At 35.0% G+C, this 27,081-nt stretch overlaps 2 protein-coding genes across 2 annotated transcripts in view; both read left to right on the plus strand.

The window, feature by feature from the left end:
* The window catches only part of LOC106620471 (5-hydroxytryptamine receptor 2B), a 107,393-nt gene extending 105,211 nt beyond the window's left edge, over nucleotides 1-2,182 (plus strand). The window contains exon 4 of the mRNA XM_070112957.1: nucleotides 2,046-2,182. Coding sequence (XP_069969058.1) covers nucleotides 2,046-2,182 — 137 coding nt within the window. The remainder of the gene's footprint in view (nucleotides 1-2,045) is intronic.
* Nucleotides 2,052-27,081, plus strand: LOC138856987 (uncharacterized). Its single transcript, XM_070108189.1, has 3 exons — nucleotides 2,052-2,178; nucleotides 2,357-2,677; nucleotides 13,662-27,081. The coding sequence occupies exons 2-3, from the start codon at nucleotides 2,382-2,384 to the stop codon at nucleotides 14,959-14,961; spliced, it is 1,596 nt and encodes a 531-aa protein (XP_069964290.1). The 5' UTR covers nucleotides 2,052-2,178; nucleotides 2,357-2,381; the 3' UTR covers nucleotides 14,962-27,081.

Below are 27,081 nucleotides of genomic sequence, written 5' to 3' on the forward strand. Positions count from 1 at the left end.
AGTAATGTGCTTAAGAAAAGACCACGGTTTTCGAAGACATACATACTATTTGATGTCAGTGAATCTCGATTATTATTGAAAAGATCTTACGATTGATTTTGTGCACTCTTTCTATATAGTTTGGGAGCTCTTAAAAGCACTAAAAATACTAAGCTCCTGTTCTTTATATTTGTAGACTGATTTAGAAGCTCTTAACGATGCTTAAAATAGGTAGGACAGATTTTAACCTCTTTATATTGGCTGTTCTTTTTTAATCAATGCGGGTTATTGTTGGTCCAACAAATTCTATTATTCCTTGGAAGAGCTGGTAGATCTCGGACTTTTGAAATCCTATAGAATTAACTTAAATTCGGGCTCCAATATTTTCTTCCCTTCCAAAGAAGAGTGCGGAAGCAGTGAGGTGGACAGGGGCGCTCTACGGATGGGTCTAAATTAGATAATCGAGTGAGATCTGATGTCTTTTCAGCAAAATTAGAAACCAGAATCGTCTTCCATCTAACTGCAGTGCCTTCCAAGTGGATATCACAGTAATAAAAGAAAGCCCTCTTGTTCTGACAAGGAGTGTGCTCAAAACAAGGAATATATTTATATATATGGATAGCCAAGTAGATCTTAAGGTTTCAACAAAGATAGTGAAAGAATGTTTTGATTTCTTAGTGGATCTAACAGCCCAGTTCACGATAATTCTGCAATGGGTTCCCAGACAAAATGATATTCATGATAACTGTGAAGCAAATGACCTAGCCACAGCAGGCGCCACCCTACAATTAGACTCCGGTAAAGAGGGAATTTATATACCTCTGGCTACTTGTTATAAATATAACGGAGTATCGGTGAAGGTAATTCCTTGAGTTGAGTAAGTCAACAAGCAAACAAACGTGTCATGAATAAAATAAGAAACGCACTTTCCGATTATTAAAATTCAAAAGGAATCGCATAAGAACTCTAGAAGGAGTGCTAACAAGTCACTGTCTAATTGGCAGGCATGCCAGCAAACTGGGAACACCATAAAAAAGCTATTGTAGAAGCTGTCAGCAGGTAGAAGAAGAGTAGACTATAAAACATCACCTACGCAAATGCAAAGTTATGTATAAGAAATGAATTGCAACTATCGGTCGAGGGTTTCTTGACGATGTCTCGGAGGTTGCACAGATAAAATTCATCGTTTTGATGAACATCTTCAGAAGCACAATGTGGTTCCGAAAGGACATAATAGGATACGTAACATCATTTTGAGAAGTTCTCAAGAGAAAAATAGAAATGCCACATATTAATAAAGCCCGACCTGACAAAGAAGACTTGTTAGTGTTTTCGACGTGCTGAGAGAAAAAATCTTGAATTAACTATTACACAGAGTATAATTTATCTACAGTTCAAGGTGTAACTCGAATATCTCCTAATAGAAACTCAGTTGGTGAAAACCCCAACGAAACTAAAAGACTTAATCATAAATTTCTCGCAGTGTATAACTTACTTGCTGGCAGCTGTCCAGCGTGTAAATGTTGCACTTTTATTGTATATACAGTTATATATGGTAAGTCTACAGGTATGAAAGCAACTTGGCAGCTGTCAGTTCGCAGTATAGTTGACGTGTTAAATCCACTTAAAGCTATTTCTAGCGCTGTGGGTACTAACTGCTAGCTGCCAGTGACTACATATTTATACAGTTATCGCAAGACGCATGCCGGCAGCTCATAGTAGTTAAAAGTTGACAGTAAACAAGCTCATCTGATGCGACGACAATGCCTGGCTGCCAGCACCAGCAATATTAGTCTAATATTTGTACGTTTGTGGCTTGCCTAAATTCAATTCACTTGGTTATTTTCCCCAAATGATGTCGACAATTTAGTTTGTGGTCTGTGTGCGAAAATATTTGACTCCGATGTTTGAGATTTTTTATTTACTTTTTGGACGGCCGAATCAAATATTGTTGCATTTAAACTGCTGTTTTAGACATTACGATAAAGATATTGTGTAACTAAAAAGTCTCTCTAACCTTACTATTGTATTTTTTGTTACTAAAATTCACATGCTTTTGTTTGCAGAACGCCGTCGCACATGGCGACGTTTCCTCAGACCGAGCTCCACTGCAGTGACACAATCGGCGCAATCGGCGAACTCCACCGACACCGAGTTGTCTACGCTGGACACACACGAACTGTGGCTGACCGAAGCAAAGTGAGTGAGTGTGTGAGCGCGAACGTCCCATGGGACCAACTGCGTTTACCTACACACTATTTGATTAAAGTTTTCGCAATTTTCATTTCATTATTGGATTTTTTTTTACCGTGTGTCCTCTCTTTCTCTTTTATTTCTCTTTTCTTTCTCCATTCGTTCTAATTTCCGCGCTATATAGCACTAAGGAGCCAACAGCCACCACCATGACAGCGCTGCAGCAGTTCGGTGCCGAAATGTTAAAGCTGTCACGTGGCCTGGAGTCTGTGGCTTCCTCTTCGACCACCTGCTCGCCAACAAAATCGGAATTTTCATCAGCAAATCATTTCACCAGCTGCAGTCCGCAGCACTACTCGACCAACAAGCAGTCCAATCAGCAACAGCATGTGAGCGGGGAGCATTTACAAATACCCACAGCGGCGCTTGCGGCTGCCACAGCTGATAGTACGCTCCTGTTGCGTGGCACAAGTTTGCGACGAAGCGCGCGTAGGGGACGTAAAAGGTAAGCAAATGTTGTTGGCATGTTTGTATATGCATATTTGAGGAAGTAATAAGCAAAGAAGCAGCAAAATTTCAGCTACGACAATCGATATTCAAAATACAGGGTGTTTAATATTAATTGTGCTAATACACGCTGATTATGAAGATTGTAGAAATTTCTTGTTTTGTGACTTAATTCTAAACTCCTAAAATTCTAAAGAACCTCAGATATTTTTCTCTTTTCACTGTCCGGTAATGGAAAAAAATTGCACGATGGGCCTAAAACATAGAATGTATCCCACTTCTGTCGCTGCTGCTATTCAGATTTTTTATCGAAACTCAAACTTGCATAATAAATAAGAAAATGCCAAGTTGGACTGGAGTATTATCTAGATTATACATCTACCTAGAACTTCGACGAACTGATACTCATATATCAACTTGGGTCTATTTTATGTGTCTACTTTTACAAACGAAACTATGCACTTTTTATCGCCTAAGTTCCAAGAAACTTCAAAGAAAAGTGCTTAGAAAAAAAGCATTACATGAAAAAACACACAAAAACTGAACAATAAAAATTCTTGACCGAACCACTATATCATAGAGCCATACAACCTGATCGATAAAAATCTAGGGCACAAAAACCATCGACTATTTTGAAAGCACACTAATTGCGGTCCATAAATATTCCTAATTTTCGATAACTATCTTTGAAGTAATAAGCAACTCTCCTACACAATACAAGCACAAATATATAAGCGTGAGTCATATGGATCCACTCAGCATACTTAAATTTAACCCCAAAGTTTAATAATATCTATAACTTCCTTCGACTTGAGTTCACTAGAATCGAATAAGTTGATTTCAATTTGCATAGAAACGCTTTAGGTATTTTTAAATTCAAGTTTAACAAAATTTGGGACAAAAATATAAATATCACACTTATTTAATTTAATTTCTAAATCAACTCAGCCATACTGAAGCCCCCTTTAAAAACAATGTTAAATAAAAGTTAATTGTGCAGTGAAATTGAAATCACAAAATAAAGTCGTCAGCAAACTATACGCAATGGACAGGCAGTGCGTATAAGTAACAAGGCATACCACGCAAAAATGAAATTCTTACTTTTTTTCTCATCCCTGGACTTGAAGGTCAATGGCAAGCTATTTGCTGCTGAAATTGAGGTGAAGAAGTACGATGAATATACGTTTACTGTTTGCTAAGCGAAAAAGTTGACGGCGTTGAGCTCAAATTATGCACTTCAATGGATTCTCATTTTCCATTGAAAATCTGGAGGCATGGAGGTGTGTAATTTCTCGTTTGTTTTTATTTGTGTTCATAAGATGAATGAAATGCCGCTGCGGCTGCCTACTGTCTAGTATAATGTATGTTGTCCACAAAAATTTGTGTTTGTTCTCAAGTTACTGTTGCTGGACAGCCCCAAGCTCTGCTGCTGATTATTGGCTTAAGTTGAAACTGGAAGGGCGGTTAAAGTGAATTAAATAAATCTTAGCACATCTAAATTTTTACCCAAATACGTGGAATAATTAAAAAATGTCACTTTAAGTCAGTCATTGATATCTATTTTTCAATAAGGTACTGTTGAAATAACAACAAATATCTGGAAATTGTCCACTTATATGGTTAAGCCCGTTGTTGTGAGGTTAAGCGCTTTTCTTTAGCGAAAACTTGCCGAAATGATTTTTTAAAGTCTAATATTTAGAAATAACAGAAAATAAAATATAATTTTAAATTTAATTAATATAATTTTAAATTTTTAAGAAGTATTGAAATTTGAACTTTTTGAGTTTCATTTAAGTAACTCACATACCATCACCAATATAAAAGGAGTAAAGTCAACCAGAAGTTTCAATATTTTCATATTAGTTATAACACCGTTATTAGGAAAACTCGCCCGCTTAATATTATTACGACAACTCACATATTGGCCGATATATGAGGTACAAAGTCAGCCAGTAGTTCGAAAATCTTTCTATTAAATATATGAGAGCTAAGAGAAGTATTGGCTAGAATTAATCCATTTTTGACATACATATTTTCACACTATCGTAAGAAGGGTTGAAAATATTTGTTAATATTTATTGATTTGAGAGCTATATACATTAAACTTATTAGAGGACAGGCCACGCCCACTTTTACAAGATTTCAAACTACAGGTGACTCTCTTTAATTAGACTCTTTGTGCCAAATTTGACGTGTATCAAGTTTCATTAAGATATCTCTACTTTTACTCAAGTTATAGCTTGCATAGACAGAAGGACAGACAGAAAGTCACTCGGAATTCAACTCGTCTCATCATCGTGCTCTGTCAAAAAAAGTTCTATTGAAAAAAGTATCTCTACTTGAATCACCCACTATATAACCCTATATCTAATTCGATTATTTTTAGGTGCTACAAACAACTGTTTGGTGACTAAAACTATCTGTAGCAACATGTTGCAAAAGTATAAAAATGTTAAGTTTCACTTTTCTGCTAAGTGGCAATTCGACTGTGCGAAAACAGGTTTAAATTCACTACAAATACTTTCGCGTTGATTTCCTTTAATTACCTAACTTTGACACTACTTTTGCAATATTTCGCTCAGTTTTATAGTTTTTGATCGGTTGAAATTATTTCCAAAAACATTTTCAGAGACTTTAATTTTATTTTCACTTTCACGACAGGTGGCAATTACATTAGAAATTAGGTTTCTATTAAAGCCTTTCCAAACATTTTACCGACAGCTTCCCGAAACCCCTAAAATTTCGCGCATGTTTCGTAATATTTTGTTAATTTTTTAATTTATCTATCTGTGACAACTCTATTATAAAGTGATAATATTTTCAGTTTAATCGGTAGGTGGCAAATCTGTTTGTATTGTTATTTAAGATTTGTCCAGATATGGCCATTTATGGCGGTCTCTCATGAACGGTATTTGGATTTATACATATTGCGGAATTCTATAAACTCTCGATACAATGAACAGTAGATGCTCCCATAGAATATTTAAGGCCCTGGAATTGTATTCTTCATTTCTTCATATCAAATTTATATGAGTAATACTCTGGTTTAATTGGAATATATAAATAAAATTTAAAAAAAGATCCAGCTCGTAAAAATTAATTTTTTAATTCTATGTAAATCTTCTAATAAACGAACACATTTTCCACTCCATTCTCCACTTAAAAAATCTAGTTCAAAAGATTTGAAATCCGCTTGATTGAGTATCTGACAACCAGTTGCATAAAAAAATTGTGTAACTCAATACAACCAAGTAAGAAGGCTGTTTTACCTCTCTCAAAACCACTAAAGCCAAATCAAAGAAACTCGATGTCAGACATACAGCTTTATTAATTTTTTCCTGCTTCATCACTTCATCAGAACACAAATTAAAAGCAAAATACTTGATTTTCATTCACCCTGCGCCTTCATTGTTAGGTGTTTATTTTGCTGTCCTTTATGGTGGAGTAAAAAGGATCTTGTTTGTTTATCCTCTTCGGTCCTATTTACTTTTCACACAGTTGGTTGGGGGTAATTTAATATTTGATGGCACATAACCAAATAACCAGTAGAACTGAAATGTAGGGGAATACTTCGAAATGTAGTTCTTAATGGGTCAAGCATTCGAAGCAGAAATAAATTAATTTAACACTTTGCTAAATTCTTTGTCGTTCTTCGGTTTCTGATGTATGCTCTAAAGATATTCAACAAATGCAAGGTCCATTCGACTAGTCTTAAACAGACTCCGACGGCTATACGGATCACACTAAGTCCAAATAAAGACAACTAGCTACCACTACTAAAATATAGTATATAACTTTAATTAATTGTTCCAGTCGGAATTAGAATTGACGAGTTATCAAAGGCGGCACTGGCATTTATTTGTGTTTCAACACACAAAAACATAATCTTTAGAATCATCAATATCAAAACAGAAGCTCAACTAGTGATTTATTTGACTACTATGTATGTTTGTATAATCGAAGGCTTAACTCCGGTACTGCGAACGGCAAGAGCATTTGCAGCACTGACCTGAGTTGCGATATACCCAAACACACCGAACATACACTTTTGACCTGATTAACCTCAATTTGAACTGCAATTACTAGATGTATACGGATGCAGAAGTTCGAGCAGAGATTGAATTAATAAAGGCCGTTATAGAGTGCTATGAAATGTGTGGTATGCTACCTCTGAAATACTAAATAAAGAATCACATAACTTTACATGAAGTTAGGTTAGGTTAAGACGTCAATCTTAACAGAGATCTCATTTAGAAAAGTCCTATATAATTGATTATAAGACTCTTACAAATCGACGTAGCACTTTGAGCCTATCACAAATGTGTTAAAACGACTACTGTCAGTTTCCGCTAAGTCTCCTGGTTCCCCGAAGGTAAGACTGCCAATATGATTTAACCTCAGTATTGCAAAGGCTTGACAATGCAGGAAAAAGTGTCTGGATATTTCCACCTCACCCTAAACCATAAAACTTTGACAACTTGCGTACGTCAAGATTTTTATCGCATAAATGCCTAGTGGACAATGTCCTGTAAGAACAACTATGATTGCGGTAAGATGAGCTTTGCTAAAGGCAAGTATTTCAGAAGATCTTCTGCGTTCTACATTTTTGGCTTAGAGTCTTGTAATCGTACAGAAGCGGGTCGTGCAGTGCTAGAACGTAAGATGCCTTTGGAGTTCCAACTCATTCCCATTCAAATGTGAGCGGGGCAAGGGTGCCCCCTCGGCATTGCAGTCGCCAGCGACTTGGAATTATGGCTACCCATAACCGTGGAAAAGAATCCCTCCTTTAACACAAAAGCCGCATACATTATGGTGCTAGTCATCAAGGGAAATGTCAAAAACTTTCAGAATCCAAGCCATCTAAACTTGTGTTTCCTCTAAATTTGTTTTTACAATTCGGAAAATAGAAGGGCAAAAAGATATTGTAGTTTCTAACAGCTCGCTTTCTAAAGATAAGGATCCAAATTTCATTTAAATGATGTTTCAAATTTATTATATTTGGTTTTTTTCTCATTTTACCCTAGCTAGGTTATAAATCGACCGACTTGTCAACCTATTAAGTCTTGTCAAAAGGTAAACTTTATCCTTAACACCTTTGAATATTTCTCTTACAATTCGATTGGGTACGCCATTAAATTCGTTGGATATGTTACCGCTGGAGTTATTGTTTTCATATTCACAGTATTTGCAAACAACGGTACGAAAAATGTACTTCATATTACAGTTCTTACTAAAGTTGTCTCCCTCCCTGTCTCATATCATCATATTTTGCACGTGTTCATACTGCAACAAAGCTAAGGTCATATGTATATAACGAGTTCTCAGTTTGACACCCAATTTGCTCTAAATATATTTATGGCTGCGTATAAACTCACAAACATCTAAAAATATTTGTGATATTTTGTATGTTTGTTATTGAAATAAATGTTATACAAACGCATTCAAAGCCAAAGGCTATGTTGCTTCAATAAAATGCATACGATATGCTGTGGCACGTGACTTGGGTACACGGAGTAAACGTTTACAAATTATAGAAAATATGATATTTATGCTGCAGGAGGCGTGATGAGCAATACATTCTCACGCGATCTTTGAAGTATATATGAATCTGTGAATATAGTAGATAGCTTTGCGCAAATATAATATCATTAAATAAAATCACTTCGCAATATTTCAAAGCAAATGTGTTTTGATTATGTGTGAAAAAAATAAGAGCCGATATGGTTATAACTTCTCTAAAGAACTTATAAAATTATGGTAACAATTTGTGATGAGAAGAGCACTTTATATGTCCCCAATATACTTCACTTCCAATCCATAGACGCAATCCACATATCTGGATGTTGTTTTTGACGTAAAACAGTTCTTAGATATTTATGTTGAATGTCGGAGTGTTAGCAGTCCATGAACAAATAAAGGTTCGGGGCTTTCCGATTTCGTAGAAAAAACTGATCTGAAAACAGTGGATCGAGGATTCCTATAAAAAGTGTTTTGTAACCTCACGATCCTTACTAATTTATAGATATCGTCTTCGTATCCGTGAAGCATTATTTATTCTTGAGCAGGGCTTTTTCAAGTCTAGAGCATATTACTCACCAAATTCAGTCTTCAGTACTCTTCTCAGTCTCAGTACTTAAAATCCTGCTATGTTTTCAGCCCATCTGCTATTTTTATACCCTGAAAGTGGGATACTAAGTTTGATTTTTGATCGAATCATATTTTATAAAGACAACCAACTGCTCTCTTCCATCTAACGTTTTATAATAGTTTCTTCGCAATCCGCTGTAGAAAATTAAGTTTTTCAATATTTCACATACCATACTTTTCCTTTTTCCTTTGCTATTCCTCTATTAATATTTTTAAATTGCACTTTATTTTTAATATTATTGTTATTACTTTTTAATGTATTAAGACATTTTCACACTTCACTTCGCAACTTTTTTTCAACTTTTCTTATATTCACTCTTAGCTTTTCTACTTCCCGCCGCATTGACCATTGCACATCATTTTTTATTTGACTTGACTTTTTAGACATTGTTTTTGAGTTTTTTCTATTCCTTTTCGATTTTTTTATGTTGGCCGTTCGCTTAAATCTTTTAGCGTTCGCCTTTCACATGCTGGTGGCAACGCACGTCTATCGATTTATTACGCTTCATTGCTGGTCGAATTTGTTATCCTACGGCTATGCGTTTTCGGCAAACTCTACAATCGTGAAATTATGACTGTCAATGAAGACATTGAAGGCAAGCTGTGAATGCACTAACTCTTTGCTTGATGGCTGGAAACTTTTCGATTGGTTGCTGTTCAACAGCAGACCGGTACTCAATGTTTTATTTTATTTTTTTTTTTGCTTATTCGACACAGTTACAACTGACAGTTCAATTGCTTCGTTTTAGACTATTATACCGTTTTCTTATTAACCTACGACTAGCAATTGTTTTCAGAACCTTAAGGTTTAAAAAACGCGTTTAAATTATGCTGAAATGGCAAATACATCATAACGATTCGAAGCATACTTTTACTTTACGTAGAAACTTTTATTGCGTATAGAAATAGTATGTGTTAAATACAATAAATGCGTCGCTTTTTTAAGTAATTTCTCACCCAAAGTTAATACTTAGGTGAAGTTAGACTTTAAATTCTTAAGACTAGTCATATCCTATTATATACACTGAAATATACCATAAGGGGTATAAACTTAACCAAAATGTTTATATGGGAAGAGCTAATTTGTTAGTTATATTATATTATATATTGACCGATGTATAAGACAAAGAGACTATCGTTATCCATTTTTGACATCAAGACATATTATTGCGTGAAAAAATAGGTTCTCTGAGTCTTCTTAGAATAACACACATATTGACCGATATTCTCAGCTGGTTTGGTTGACATAGGTCCAATTGACTCATCTCTCGACTTCCATATGGCCAATCATCTCCAACAAACTATAAGACTAGGAATATTGCTTTGGAGCCTCTGCTGGGTGGATTTCGTCTTGTGTGATGGAACAGAAACTTGCTGGAAGAACCAATGCTCTCCGTCGAAGAGAGTATTACTTAACTGCTTTACCACGCCTTCCAAAACATTCTTCTGGTACACACTTTTTCAAAGAGGCAGAGGTGTAACGCCTTTACATGGGACTCCCGATTGAACCATTACAGCAACTTTATGGTGACCACCTTGCACCCTTGGAATAATATTTTTGCGTCTTTGGAAGTTTTTTCGTCGATTTTGTCATTTTGCTTATTAAAAACTTCTTCAACAGTGAACATTTTTTCATCTGCAAAAAGGATACTTTCATGGCCGTTGCCCGCGTGCCACTGAAGAAGCCGCTTGCATCTGTTGAGCCTAATTTACTTCAAACGCATTATCACAAGTTGATCAGGTCACCGACGGTAGATTTTCATGTGGGGATCATCTCGAATAAGTCTTGACATTTATCTGGTCGATATATTTATTGCTCTTGGCACAATTTTCTGTTTTCTAAGAGATTTCTGCGAATGTGTTTTCGAATACTTTTTATGGCTGAATTGGTTCGAATCACGCGAGTACGACCCCTTCTTCTTCTATCATCAACTGAAGATGTATAAATATGTATAAAAATATATTAACTTCCTTATTTGTATTCCCATTCTCCTACGCTGAAGACTATCTATTGGATATATATTTTGAGCTCTTAAGAAGATTGAAGTAAAAATCGATTAAGAATTCTATGAATGAGGTTATGTGACGAATCGCTGTCGCTTTACAAACCAGACAGCTAAATTTCTGTTGAATTTTGTGCAGTGCTCCTTACTGCAAAGAATGATTATGAAATTTGATAAACGGGGGCAACTCTTCTTTCATCTTTAATGCTAACATTCAGCGCTGGTTTCAAAGAATTATTTATTTTTTTTTTTTGTCAAATTAAATAATTACAAAATTTACATTGAAAGGAATTTACCATTTTACTGGTGATGGTGAAGATTTTATAAAGTCATAAATGTTAAAATCTATTTACTACAAGTAACTCTTAAGATTCGCATATAATCCAAATGCTTAAAGTAATAAAAGCTGTGGGAAGAGCAGAAGAAAATATAATTAAAGCTATATTTTTATGCTGGAAGAAAGCAAATGTAAAAATATGATTGTGTACCTTTTAATATACCGTATACAATTAGACATACACACAAACTCATACATGCATGTAGCATAATTCATCTTCTCACACTGTATGAAGGCTGGCATTTTTAGAAAGTCACTAAATTCATCCAGGTACCATTATGCATTCACTACGTTACCTGCCGCAATATGAAGCTTACAGCTTTCGCATGGTCACTTTTATTGCTTCTTTACAACAGCAGCGCGCTTATGATATATTATATTATACATTTTGAAAAACGCAAGAATATGTGCGAGTTTTTCTTTATTTTTTGTCTCTGCTGCTATTCGTTTTATTTCTTTGCTGAAATGTGCGATGGCCACATTGCACACGCCACATGCTGCTGCCGTTGTAGAGGCATTCGCATTAATAATGCAACATGAAAATATTCTTGTGTGTGTGTGTGTGTGTGTATAAGCGCTTGCTTAAATGTGCGCTGAACGTGCTTTTCAGCGAAAATGACGAAATATTAAATGAAAATGTAGAGAGCTCCTTTATGCTACGCTGCGCCAAGAAGAAAACCCTCAACAACAATAACAAAAACTTCAACGTCTTAGCTAAACTTAAGTCTTTGCGAGCGGCGCTGTGCTTGTGGCACTTATAACTGCTTAGCAGCGCCACTCATATTAAGCTTGTCAAATGAATAAGAAAGAAAAAAACAAAAAACCAGCACCACAAATTTATTCTGGAACAAATCTCAAGTGTAGACTTTTGAATAGATTTTTTCTTCCTCCTCCAACTTCGTGCTACATTCTCTTATTCTGCCTCCGACGTAAACTGTGGGAATGTCAAACAATTCAATATGTTTTCTATTATGTCCTTGGTGTCTGTGCTAATTGACATTTTCGCTAAGTATGTCCACGCGGACACAAAGCTCTCAAAATATCTGCGAACAAAAGACGACAATAACGAAGTCAATGCAGGGGATTGTGGGTGTGAAACTGTTTCAATAGACTGGCACATGAGCACAAATAGGCGTTTAGTGGAATGAAAAATAAGTACAAATTAGTCTTGAATGTTTAAATTAGACATTTACAGTTAGCAGTATTGATCCACTCGGCTTGTTGCTGCGGGGAGGTCACTACTGTCATATAATCTGTATAAATGGCAGTTAATTTTATAAGAAATAGATTAAAACGGTATAAAAAGCTCTCTGTATTGATTTTGATCGGCCAGTTTGTATAGCAGCTATATGCTATAGTAGTCTGATCTGAAAAATTTCCTCGGAGATTGGACAATAATGCAGTGCCAAAATGTTTCCTTACAAGAACGCGCTTTTCATAATCTCGCAACATGTCTTCAAGCACCCAAACGTCAAATATATGGACATCAGTGCATGCGACTGATCTTTTACCGAACATATCGGTTAATATAATATAATATATGATGTCTAGTATAAAAATTCTGGGCGGCAATTCTTTGTGCCAAAAATGGGTAAAATTGGGTCTCTTGGACCCCATATACAAGTATATTAATATAAATATTTTTGAACTTTCGGTTGACTTTTTACCGCATCTGAATGAAATTCAGAAAGAATATCTTACTAATAACTGTGTATTCTCTTACCTAAAATGGATTAAATCAGGGCAATACATATCATTGTTATATAATTTTATACAATAATATAAGAATTTCAGTCCTCCAGTTGGCTTTATAGGAGTACCGTACCGTATTATATCGGTCAATATGTAAGATATCTTAGCCAAATTAGGTGAAAGTATAATATGGTATAGGTGAAAGTATAATATAGTTTAATGCACGAATTACCCAAGCTCTCAGCTTATCTAAACTAACTCGTTCATCCGGACGACTTTATCATGTTGTTTTTGTAATATTTAGCTTACTTATAATATGTTATATTAGCAGATCACTCCATTTTCTATCCCACTTGGGGGAAGTGGAACTCATATAGATGATCAGATGTGAACATCGCACTTTCAATATTATTTATATCCCATTCCGCAAACAACCGCTTAGAAGGCAGCCAACTGAGCTAAAGAGTTGCGCTGCATTTTATTTTATGACATTGACTCCCTTCCGTGGCCTACATCGCATATTATGTTGCAGCCTTTTTTCTAATACTTACCCTTCAATTCGAATAACTCAAAAACTTATATAAAGGTATAGTTATGTAAGGATTTTATTAAGAAATTATACTAAGAATACTATATGCACCGAAGGGAGTGTAGCTTCTCATTGCCGCTAAGTAGTTTCGAAGCCAATTCAATTTAAACAAACAAACAATCAGATCCTTCCGCTTTATAATATTAATATTGATAAGCATATAATTATATGGTTCCCTTTTAATAATTGTAATATAAATGTTCCACCATTCCAGATCCCTTTCGCCATCTTGCAAACCGCAGCACGCAATGATGACTGCTAGAAATCGGCGCCGCTATTCCACAGCTACACAAGGCACACGTGAAGTGCGCGCCGATACGCCACCGCCGCAGCGGCGCAATCGTTTCAACAGTTTGCCGAAAAATGCGCTACTCTTCCTTTGCCGACAATCCAGTCAAGCCACAAACAGCACAGATGCCGACGGCACGCAGGCGAAAGGACATTCGGACACGGAGGTTGAGCGAAACGGCAAAACACAATGTCAGCGCAGCAACGATAAGCAAGCAGAGTTACCACCTATCTGCACATGCCCATACTTCGGCGATCGACCGCTACAGAATTGTGTCAAACCGACCGAGGTGAAAATTATACCCACCACATTCAAGGTGACCAACGCAATGGAAATTGAAAATTTACTTAATCCACCGGAAGAAGAATTAACTAGCATATTGATTACAAACAACAGCAGTGGTAATGGCAACGCCGTTACACATCTAAGTCCCAGCTCGGCCGAACGCATGAATAACAAACATAGCGCTAGTTCGCTAACTGTACACTCCACTGATGGCAGCACGTCGGGTAATTACTTGAGTGCTGCAGCTCCGCCGGGTACACCATGTCCCGGACGTCGGAAACTCAGCATCTCGAAAACAGCATCGATTATTACGTGGGATGCAAGTCGTCATCGTACACGTGGTTCCAGTTTCGGTAGTACGCGAACTACACTGCTACTAACACCGACCAAAACCGACACGGTACTCACGAGCTCCTCCTCAGCAACGCCGCTGCGACGTTCCGCCACGCTACGCAGTCACAACAACATGAATTATCTACAAGTTTCTACGGCCTGCGATGGCACAGTGAATGTCGTCGAAGCGGGCAGGTTACGTCCAAAAACTAGCACGCCACATTCCTCACCATGTCTATTGCAACGCAACCAAACAGTACGCTCACATCACTCACGTAATTCAAGCGTGATTTCCCGCAATTCTTCACGTCACGGCCGTATCATCAAACTCGAACAGAAGGCGACCAAAGTGCTGGGTGTGGTATTTTTCACTTTCGTCATACTTTGGTCGCCCTTCTTTGTGCTCAATTTGTTGCCGACGATATGCGGTGATTGCGAGAATCGTATAGCGCACTGGGTCTTTGATGTAGTCACCTGGCTGGGCTATGCTTCGTCCATGGTGAATCCCATCTTCTACACCACCTTCAATGAAGTGTTTCGTAAAGCCTTCAAGAAGGTGCTCACTTGCCAATACTCCACTACAACCAGTTGGAATCCAAGCATGTAGCAGAAACTGGAAATCTCGAAAACGAAAGTCAAGAAACAGCCGTCGGATACGAGCTCATCCGGTCTGTTGTCGATAATTAAACGTCGCAGCTCGTCAAGTCGCAGCGGTAGCCGCAGTAGATAAATAATGGAGTTCGGCACAGACTGTGTACAGCTTTGAATGGGTGTTTGAGGTAGAGTCTGTGTATATATTTTGTATGAGTATTAGAGTGTGTATGGATTTTAGTAAAGTATGTAAGTTAATATTTAATGTATTAAGTAACTCAGTAAACTAAGCTCTTAGCTAATTTATTGTATATATGTAGGTATATAGATATGTATGTAAGTATATGTGTGGTTTCCAACAGAAGTTACAAGAAACCACATCATTTATATTATATATTCCAATAAGCTCTAGGGATAGCATGTAAATAGCTGGAAGCATATAGATATCGGTATATTGAGGTGGTTCTTATATATAGTAGAAACAAATTTTGTACATCAGATTCGCTACCATGAATTTGCTACGGCCTCACATATAAATTTAAAAAGGTTTATGGATTTTAGATATTTTTTCTTCTCGAAAAAGCACCATTACAATGGATACCACAAAATTACTTTGGATAATGAAGATAGTGGACAGACCAGAAGACTTCTAGTTTTATAAAAGAGGGCTCGAGTAATATAGCAGCGGTTGAGATCGGATATCTTCCACGGCTCCAAATGTAGTTGGACGCCATTTGAGCGCACTATTAGCCGAATGATTTCTTAACGACCTGCACTTTTCAACCGAACAACTCGGTCTTCAAAAGCGACACAAATTACTTGTAATATGGGATATATTTGAATGAATGAAAAGGCGAAACTGTAAACTATTTATTTTCTATTCTTTTAATACCACCCTAACGCATATACAATTAAACCATAAATCCATAAATATGTACTTTCCTGCCGAGTTAAGTACAATGCTGTACCTTTATAAGCATGGTACAACGACCATCTGCTTCTTCCCCATTCATCGATCCATCACTTTAGATTCGTGCGCGTATTCGTCTAAAACAGCAGTTTCTTCGCCTGCTATACAAATATCCTGCTAAGCTTGTCGGCTATGTGAGTTGCATTCAAGTTGGACGCCTTTATACCTTCAATTAATTTCGCTTCATTTGCTTATGAATACGAGTTGGAATTTAACTTGATCGACACACACACATAGATGAAAACATATACGAGAACAGCCAGTTAGTTTGTTTAGGTCTGAGACTATATTGAATAATGGATTCGGGTCAGATGAAATTGAGATGTGAAGTTGATGGAGTACCGACTAACTTGTCTTCATGAATACCAAAGCGTGGAGATGTTGGTAAAGACACATAGGCACATAGACAACGCTGGATTATATTGAAATTTAAGTAAAGTATTAAGCGATTTGAGCAAATATAAGACTAAGCTAAACACGTAGCATGCAAAAAGGGACGTGTATGAATGGTAGATTCAAATATATAATATATTTGGTGAGGTAAAAGTTACAATAATGTGAAAAATATTTGAATGTTGCGACGACATTTTGTAATACTTGAAGTAAAATATTCTTATTCTTAAATATTGCCTTCTTCTACTTATATTTGCCTACAAAGCGAAACGATTGGCAGCAAAAACTTAAAAATTAGGAAGAACCTTATTTTCGATATGTATGGTTTCCTGTGGAGCTAACCCTGTTCTTTCAAAATCTAATTTATCTCTCTCAGTTGCGGTACCTATTTTGAGCAATGAGCTTATGGTATCAAAGAACCAGCCATTTTCTAAGTTCTGAACAGTAGTGACGCTTAGGCTGGTACATAATTACTCTTGGACCAACACTGTATCAGTCTTCGGAAAGGTACTTTGTAGTATGGCTATTCAGATTATATGTATATGTACTTCTTAATAACCGTAGGATACTTTCCATTTTTCGTGGATTTTTGATTGGATAGAAAATCATTCCATATAGTAGTTTAAATTATCTACCCACGCTGAACCCTACGGCAGCTAACACGTTAGTTTAGATAAGCCGATCCCTCCACATTGTGAGTGGATCACACTTAGACCGCTATGTGCGAATTTTTGTGAAGCCAGTTGATTTAGCTGCTGGAGCTGTTGGATAGTTCTCGACGGTGTACTCCTCCGGCAACAGTCCCCGCAAACCTTGATTTATCCGAAGTATTTTGGAACGAAATCAAAGTGTGCGAGGATTCCAGAAAGCCCATGCTTGTAGTCATCTAAGTATCCAGATTCTTTGAGTCTGATAGCAGCTTTCGCGACCATACACTTTCCGCCTATATCCACCGGTGCTATATGCAGCAAGGCAATGAGCGCCGTAGTTTGTGCGGTTCGTATTGGACTCCACATACTGATGAAAACTGGCCATTGGACACCAATTTTTTCGAGATTGTGGTCTTGGTCTACCATCATACAAATATTCCGTCGCAGCATAAATGCTGGATTATAGTTACATAGAATCAAATAACTGCCTTTGGTGAGAGCGCCATCTTTCCAATGGCTCCTCTGTAACAGTACAAGACAACCAATGCCTTTGTTACTCTTTTCTTCATGTTGGGTTTCAATTTACTTCCTAGTAAAAAAACCAGTTCGGAAACTAAAAACAATGTCCCGATTATGATTTACAAATTCTAAGGAGTTTTTCGCTTCTTATTCGGATATAAATCTGGGTCCCTTCCGATTACTTAGAAGCGATTTTTGTGGTAATAGTGGAGTTCATGATTTCATACCTCTAAATTTCCGAATTTCGACTGAGGAATCTAGAATTTTTTCGTTGTTAAATTTAGTTAAAAGAGTTTTTATAGATACAGGAATCAATGTTTTGAATAATCTCTACAGCTAACGATACATTTAAGCCACCACAAATCCTAGCTCAAACTTCGGCGATCTCTCAAATCTCCCTAAAAGGGCTAGTCGATTTTAATTTAAAGTTTCAAGGAACTGCTAATGAAGCCAAGCTTTACTCATACTATTCAGCTCTGCTTTAAAATAGGTAGCTGTGTCTAAGTTATAGTCTAATTACTGCTTCGAAACTCTCCCTCTTTATTTATTACCCTTTTGCGAAAGTGCCAGTTTTTGAACAATTATTTCAACCGACTTGAAATTCACACCAAACTCTTGTATGGCGATTTCTTAGGAGATCGATGAAATAGTTCAGGTTATTTCTATGATTTTCAATTTCTTTCTTGCACCCTTTATTGGTAAACATGTCTTCAAAACTGCAAATAATATATGTACGAATAATATATTAACCATATGAATACCAAAAATAATTATTTGTTTGTGTTTGGTCATGTGTCCGAAATCATGTCAACCATAACCACCAGTATTTTATATTCAATTAAGTTAGGAGTTAAAATTAATTGCGAATTTGTACGGAACCCAAAATTTAATCGACACTTGGCTGGCAACTTGACCTTGAATGCGAAATAGCTCCGTAGACTTGTTGGCAATCAGAGTATTTGCATAGTATGTAAATAAGCATATAGATGTATGCGATTCACTCTTATAACCTTTATATACATATACACAAACATACTAAAAATAAATACATATATTCATAAGTTAGTTAGAGTTATAATGCCTTTGCGGTGTTACGGTCTATGCAGTTTGCGTGCTACCATCGTGGCCACAATTCAAAGGGGTTTCAATTAAAATTTTACTTGCTTATTCGAAAGGTCAGGGAGCGAGTGTCGGGTTGTGAGAGTAACAAACTAATTGCAAATACGTTCAAGCTCGTGGCTATTTACCGGACATTATTTTTGCTCACACAGATATATGAAGATTTTATATAGTGTAACGGTATGGTATTTAAATTTCCTTTTTTATAGGTGAAAAGAAATGTAATTACTGTTATGCGATTGTAGATACATATGTATATTCGTTGATTGTAAACTCTGACCGTCGAGGCAATATCGGCGACTCGACATTTTCCGTTAGTTTCGTTCTCTCCTTACAATGTTGGCATGAATAACAAATAAACAATGTTGAATACTTCTTTTACCAATGTCTATGTTATGTCTTATTCCTTTATTATCCGGAAGGGTCATCATAACAAATTCAAAATATCATTTTCTTTATAACATGCTCGATGTAATTTCGATTTCTAAGACTCTACGAGTATAAGAAGCTTCAGTCATTATGCAAAAGGTTCCATAAATATGTCATCCGACTGCTAATATATTACACGCCACTCAAAGATCAAGAGCAGTCCAAAGTAATTTTTAAATATATTGAAGCCATGGGTAGTATCCACTTCCAAAATATTAGAGACATGCGTTCCATCTATTACAAAATAATGGCTTTGATTGCAATTTAACTGGCGCTACAAAAAAACGTACATCAGTCTCTAGAAAAGTTATGTCAATCAGTCTATTACCAAGGGTCTTGTCAAGAAAGTTCTTGCTGGCGTCCCCTTTATATTATTATCATTCATGGCATTATTCGTAGCTGGGTTTACAGATTTGAGTGCTTCGCTTTGGTGCTTTAATCCATACCTATGTGTTTTCTTATACCCTTAGCAAGGGGTCTTAAGTTTGTAACTGCCATTAGAAAACGTCGAAAACCGTATAAAGTGTACATATATAAATGTACATATATAAAAGATCAGCATGACGAGCGGGGTCGATTTAGCCATTTCCGTCTGTCTGTCCGTCGTTCCATCTGTATATATAGCGAATTAGTCACTCATTTTTTGAGATATCGATCTGAAATTTTTCACATATTCGTTTCTTCCACAAGTTTCTTTTATACGATTTTATGCTATGAGAAATATGGTACACTTGTAAAGGGTATCATAGCTTCGGTACAGTTGAAGTTAACATTGACTACACAAAATATCGGTGTTTCTATTCTCTGAGGGAGAACCCCGAGACTCCATTGCTAGGCATACACCTAACCTAACTTAAACTCCGAAGAAATATATCTGGCATACGAAAGACACACACTTGAGCTCGATACAGATCAGCAGCTTATAACGGTAAACAAATTATCGGCCGTTCCTTTGTCTTAATAGCAAATATCTCGATCAGTAAGTTATCATAAACGAAATTTTATTTCAGATTTACGTTTAAGTTATGGTGTATCGATCCACAAGCTCAGCGCCAAATATATAATTTTGAAGGTATCTTTAATCCATATTGCTCTCCAGTAAGTAGAGCTGAGATTCCAGTTCGCGCTAAGTGCTCTCCTATTTGTTCCCTTTTAGAGCAATATCCTACGGGTTTGTTATATTCATCTAAAATAATATATCTTTAAAGTCGAAGGTATCGAAATAGTAATTTTAGATGTACTTTTAATTACCATGAGACGTTTGCAATTATAACCTATCCCTAGCTGTTTTCCCCACAAAATTAATCTCGTTTTTAGCATAGAAGCATAGTTTTCGTCACTAAAACACATTCATGACGTACTCTTAATCAACACATGTACACATATATACATATACACATCCTCCAACAGCAAAATACTGAAATAACAATTAAGTTTGAAAAGCACTAACCATTAGTTCTAAACTGCAGTACGCTTACACATATGCTAGATGACTCCATTTTATTTTTATGCTCATAAAGTATGGTAAGAATTTATGGTATTTCTGTCAAACCTTCTCCTGCTCGTTGCATATACCATACTAGTTATAAGTACTACTATACCGACGAACAATACGCAGAACAGTCGAGCAAATAATGCAAATTATTTTAGTTTAATGTACTATGTACCTGACACAACCGACAACTAACACATACATAAATACACATATACTATATATATATTCTATATATTCTCGTATATATATACATTTTCCAAATGTGTATTGCCACTGCTGATGGTTTAGTTTTAATGGCCATAAAAGTATCATAAAGCTCTTGAGGGGAAATGCAAACACAAATTTTACAACTTCCAAGTATGAATTGAAATCAAATTGCTGTATGCAACAAATAGCTGTCATTTACGAGAATGAATGAATGGCAAGCTATTAGTTGATTAACGAAATCGCCGTAAAACTGAATTTAAATAGTAAATTCACTTTTTCACTCTCCTTGCACCAAAGCTCAGGCTACAGCTGGAGAGCTGGAATATATAATGCAATTGAAAGTAACATGTAAAGATGTGTAAAGTTTGTTTGAAATACTTGCTGCAAGTTTCAGATTGGTGCTTATGACATATATTTATATATACTAACCTAAGAGGACGTGTTAAGTTGTCAACTTTCTACAAAAATTTTAAATTTCTAAATCTTGCTTCCATAATTTACATAATATTTTTCAGAAGTTAACTCTACAAGCTGATGGATTTGGTAAAGGTATTGGAAGGATACTAGAAACAACTTTTTGGAATTGTTCGTGCCAGCTTTAGCAAGCGCTTTCTTATGTGCAAACATTCGATCGATAAATTGGAGATATCCCTTTCCAAAAACTTCTCATGCCAGCTAACACACTTTCAGTCGGAATCAACAATTACATGGTTGTATACATATTCCTCATTGCCAGTCAAATGCCGTTCACTTGTTTCGATGCAGTGATTTTTCTCACATTTTCGTAAAGCATTATATAGCACTTGTAAACGAGGGAGCGGACAATTTCTAAATTCTTTGGGCATATAAGGTCCTGGTATCCTTATAATTTAGCAGATAACTTTAAATAGTGTACTTTAAGGGGTTACATGGGTTTCGTTGAAAATTCGGCCTATTGCAATATTTTTTTTTTATATTAAAAATTAAATATTTTATTCAAACTTTTTATTATTCCAAAGATACATATTTTATAAATATATTGTTCAATTTTCAAAAGAAAATATTCATATTTTAAACGTTCGGCTATTAGGACATCAATTCCGGCAGTCCCTCGAAAAAAAGCTGAGGCCGCGTTGACAGAACTTCTTACAGGATCATTTGAAGCAAAAAGAAAACAAAAAAAATTTAACTTCGGTTGCATCAAAGTTATAATACTCTTTAGAAATACAAAAAGATTTCTTACAAGAACTTGATTCCGATCATTCACTTCGTATTGCAGCAATATGCTATAGTTATTCGATCTAAAAAATATCTACAGCACTTGCATCGTTAACTTAGCCAATAACCCATACTAAATTTGGTGAAGATATCTCGTCAAATAAAAAAGTTGTGCATACAAGCACTTGATTCCGATAGTTCAGATTGTATGGCAGCTATATGCTATAGTGATCCGGTATCGGCGATTTGGACAACTGAGCGGCTTCTTGAAGAGAAAAGAACGTGTGCAAAATTTCCGATCGATATCTCAAAAACTGATCATTTTTGTATGCACTTTATAGGGTCTCCGACGTTTCCTTTTGAGTGTTACATAGATCGTGACAAACTTAATATACAATGTTCAGGGTACAAAAATGAACTGTCATTTGGTTACCTAGTTCATGTGATTTAACTCCGCTAGGCTGGTTTTTGTGGGTATATGTCATGTCACAGTTCTATACTTATAAGTGGTGCATTAAAATTGACAGGATCTTATGAAGGCAAGACATCGTCATAAAAGTCCGAAATTATGTGCAAGCAACTAATAAAAATAAAATATTCGCAATTTTATTATTTATTTTTATTTAGAAACATATATACCGCTTTAAAAAAAACTATTTTATAAATAAATTTAATGCTTAAAAAATCTCTGTCTTCCTCCCCACGACTTTTGTAACGTTGTAATTCAATAAATACCTATAATACAATAAAGATCAAAAACACTATTTAACCAATACATCATACTTACACAGATATATTTATGTATATGTGCATACATACATACTTGTATAAATTATTACAAAACGCATATACAAATGAATTTAACCAGCGTGAAAATGAAAATAATAAAAATGTTAAAATAGTTGTAAAACTATTATTTCCCAAGTTTATTTTTTTTTTGCAAGCACTCCAGAATTTTTAATTTTTGCCCTAAGAAAATTATGAAACATAAACAAGCTCTCTTTTTTCAAATTAAACCTTGCCCAAATCAGGTTTCTTTTCCCATATATATAACATGGAATTTTTTAATACTTTGCAGTAAACCTACAACTTTAAATAAATAAATAACCAATACAAGATTATCCCCCCTACAAAAAAGATTTAAAGATTTTTTCCATAAAATCACTCCTTTAAAAGTTATACACAGTTAAAAGTTATACGTCAAATTGTATTGTATTGTATTGTATTCCTACAGTACACCATGTCGTATGAGCAACACAGAATGTATGAATGCTCAGGTCATTTGATACATAACCTTAACTGCTGTAAAATTTTAAGAGAATATTTTTATGGAAAAAATCAATCAGACCTCTTTTATAGAATGCTAAATCTTGTATTGGGATATCCTCTTTTCAAAGTTTATGTGCTTTGAAGATACAAAATTTATTGCAAAAAATCAAAAAATTCCATGTTAATTATATGGGAAAAATAATATGATTTTGACACCGTTTAAATTGAAAAAAGAACGTGTTTACGTTGGATGCTTTCTCTTAGGGTAAAAACTGAGACTTCAGGTGGTCTTTGCAAAAAAAAAACAAAAGTTGGAAACTAACGGACACCCTAATATACACATATAAACATATATATGTATGTATATATTTAAGAGAACCTAGTATAAAAACAATAAGAATATGAGCTTATGTTTATATTAGAATTTATGTGTAACCACAAAGAACAACCAAATGTTATTTAAATTTAAGAGTGCACTGACATTTAAGAGTATATATGTATATATATAAGTACATATATATTTTTAACCTACTTTAATATTAAATTTGACACATATATACTAATGTGCATATAGCTAGCATTATTTACATGCATATGTGTTTTAATAACTGTGCTTGGTCAGATACATATGTTTGCATGTGCGTAGATACTAAATGATTTAAGTATCATTATAGTTAACTAACTATTAATTATTCACACAGTAAGTCTGTACAAAAATTTCGAGGGGAGAACAATCATAAACGCTTTGAACTAAGTAGAGAGTAAAGAAGTGTAATGTGGACCAGTAGCTAAATGTGTGAATGTTTAAGCACAAATAAAACAAATAAACAAAAACAATAAATGAATAATAATGTGTTATATAATTATTGTTAAGATCGTGTGACAATGAAATGAAAGCGTGAACGAGCATAATATTAACTAGATTTTAATCAGTGCGCCAAACCGTGGATATTATTAATTTTTACAGTCATAATCAACCGCTGATTTCAACCAACTTTTTTCACGATTATGTTATAGGAAACTACGGGTGTCGCCTTTCATATTTCGGGATTAGAAAACAAAAAACAAGTTAACCATCGAAAATCGCTTTATGGTTCTTCAAAATACTTTCCATTATGAGCATTACATTATTGCATACGTTTGAACCAATTGTCGCAGCCCTTTTGTCACTTATATGCGTTCTAAACGCGTTAACCTCCTCTTCAGGTGTCGAAAAACGTTGACCTGCTAATTGATTTTTTATGTACGGGAATAAAAAATAGTCATTCGGTACCAAGTCAGAACTAAACGGTGCAAGACCATCGAATCGATGTTTTGAGTGCTCAAAAATGCAGTTGCTTCAGTTGATGTGTGAGAGCTCGCCTTGTCGTGGTTATTGGTTGTCCTGATTTTTTGAAAGTCAACTCAGAATTTATTGCTCTGCGTTGTTTTAGTCGTATGGTTGCGACATGTCTAGTTTTTCCAAAAAAAAAAACCAAGCAACCATTTGCTTGGAAATACTTTGTGCTAGAACAACTTTTAATGGACTCGGCTCATCTTGCAGCACCCATACCGTCAACTGCAGTTTACTTGCAGGCTCATACGCGTAAAGCCACGATACATAATAGTGGAGTGATCTACAACATTGGTTGAATTCACCATACCATCAATAAAAACTAGTCCTTGATAAAGCTTCATTGCCAAAAATTTAATTAAGTTTATCGATGTACTGTTGCTGAGTTAACCCACGTCAAAAGTTATAAAAAATAATTGCGCGAAATTGTTCGCGATTTAAATCCATTTTTTGACCGAGATGAATATTTTAAGTTACTGTAAACAACACAAATAGCGTTTATATTTCAAAACGTTCTGAGTATGTATAACATCAAAAATGTCAAACTTTACGATACAGTTGTGTGTCAGATGCCAGATTACAACTTTGGCTCCCGTAAATTCATATCCATTTTTGAAAAGTTCGAAACTGAAAAAGTACCACAATCTAAAAACTCGAATATGTATAATACACTTAGAAGTTCATAATAGAATAATATATCAGAATATATATGCAATAACATAAATGGATAGTCTTTGCCCAAACAAACCGGTAGCTTAGGACGCATAACTTCTACAGAAACTGGTATTTGTAAAACTTTAAATGAAAACGATAAAGAAAACCGCTCTTCCATTAACTCAAATTTTAATAGGTTGCAAGGTAAAGTCAATATCAAGTTAGTAGTAGAAATATGAGGTGACACTTACTCATCAACCTTCGAGAACAATATCTAAACTTGCGCCTATAAAACAGAATGAACAGTATGCGCTTAAGATTAAGACTACAAGTATATTGATTATAGCTAAGAACATATACTAAATAGTGCAAATTCCAGAATCTTATGTAGGACTGATAAAAACTGTTCCAAAACCTACGCAGTTTTGTCTTAGTGAGAATAACAACAATACGCATATAAATACATAAAGACATACTAAATTCAAGTAATTAACTTGCTGAGAAAAACTAACATAGATTTACGACGCTCTGACCACAATTTAATTTGGATTTTATTGGACGCATATCTAATCCAGTCAATTTTTTATGGCATACAGTACTTTTTATGATCTTGAGCTGCCTTTTCGATTATAGTGCTAAAGATTTATCAATGCATAAAGATTTATCAATGCATTATTTTCCAAATTAAAGGAAAGTGAAATTGCTTTAAATCGGATCTTTTACATGCGCGAGTCACGAAGTTGTACGAACAGAAGTCTTGATTTTTAAGAGGTCCGTAACAATGATGGCTAGGGGTGAACATAAACTTTTAATCCCTCAACAAAATATTACATTTTCAGTATATCAGTCTTTATTTTTGATTTGCTGTATGTGCCGGTAGTTCGCCTTTGCGATTGGGAATAGAATAGAAATTACACTAAAGCTCAGTCGAACTCAATGTAGACAAATTGCAAATTTGGCGACAACTGCCTAAAGCAGAGTATTATTATACGTCTGGATTTCGAATATCGCGCAGCTCACATTGGTCTCTAGCAAATAGTTACCAAGGTTTGGGAAAATTGCTGAGTGTCAACGGCTGTAAGTTAAATAATAGACTTATGTAGGGTTGTAGACAATCTGTTGCACAAAACATTTTGTGGCAGAGTTTTTAAGAAAAGTAACATAAAAATATAAATATTGAGTTCGGAACTGCATAGGTACAACACACTGCATAGATAAAAACTGTAGATATGCTAAGTAATATTTAAAATATATATAATCTTCAATATTAAATATATATAATATATAAATATATAAGTGTCATGCAATATAATCATAAAGTTACATGCAAACATATTTGTATATGTGTAAGTGTAAATATTGCTCAAATATATATTTGTAATTGCTAATTGTCTACAAATATTGGGACTAAAATTCAGTAAAATATATATTAACAAGTATACACGCGTATTAAGTGTTGAAGTGTAAAATTCCATTAATAACTCCATATCAGCACGTGTAAGGGACAAGCAAATAAATTATAATTTATAGCGGAATATTTTAATAGACAAAAGGCATTTTGCAGAGATGTGTCACGTCTAATTAATTGTGAATATAATTGTCTATTTAGCACACCTGCATATGCATACATATATATATATATACATGTATTGAAATGTTATATATATGTACATCATATAATATATAAAATATGAGTTAATTTATATCAATTTATATGTCTGCATGTAAAATATATTCTAAGTTAATTAATACGTATAAAATAAAGTAAAATGTATGTATTTACTATTTAGAGAACATTTATTTAATTAGCAAATTTTATTAGAATTTTAAGAGCAAAAATATGGATGTACATCTCTATGTTAGTATCATGTATGTAAATAGTATAGAATAACGAATGTGTA

Source organism: Bactrocera oleae, chromosome 2, assembly GCF_042242935.1.
Source record: "Bactrocera oleae isolate idBacOlea1 chromosome 2, idBacOlea1, whole genome shotgun sequence".
Classification (NCBI taxonomy): Eukaryota; Metazoa; Arthropoda; class Insecta; order Diptera; family Tephritidae; genus Bactrocera; species Bactrocera oleae.

Excerpts from the sequence above, each read along its gene's own strand:
- LOC138856987 (XM_070108189.1), top strand. The coding sequence starts at position 2,382 with ATGACAGCGCTGCAGCAGTTCGGTGCCGAAATGTTAAAGCTGTCACGT. Across the intron at positions 2,678-13,661 it reads GCGCGTAGGGGACGTAAAAG|ATCCCTTTCGCCATCTTGCA; the intron begins GTAAGCAAATGT and ends CCACCATTCCAG.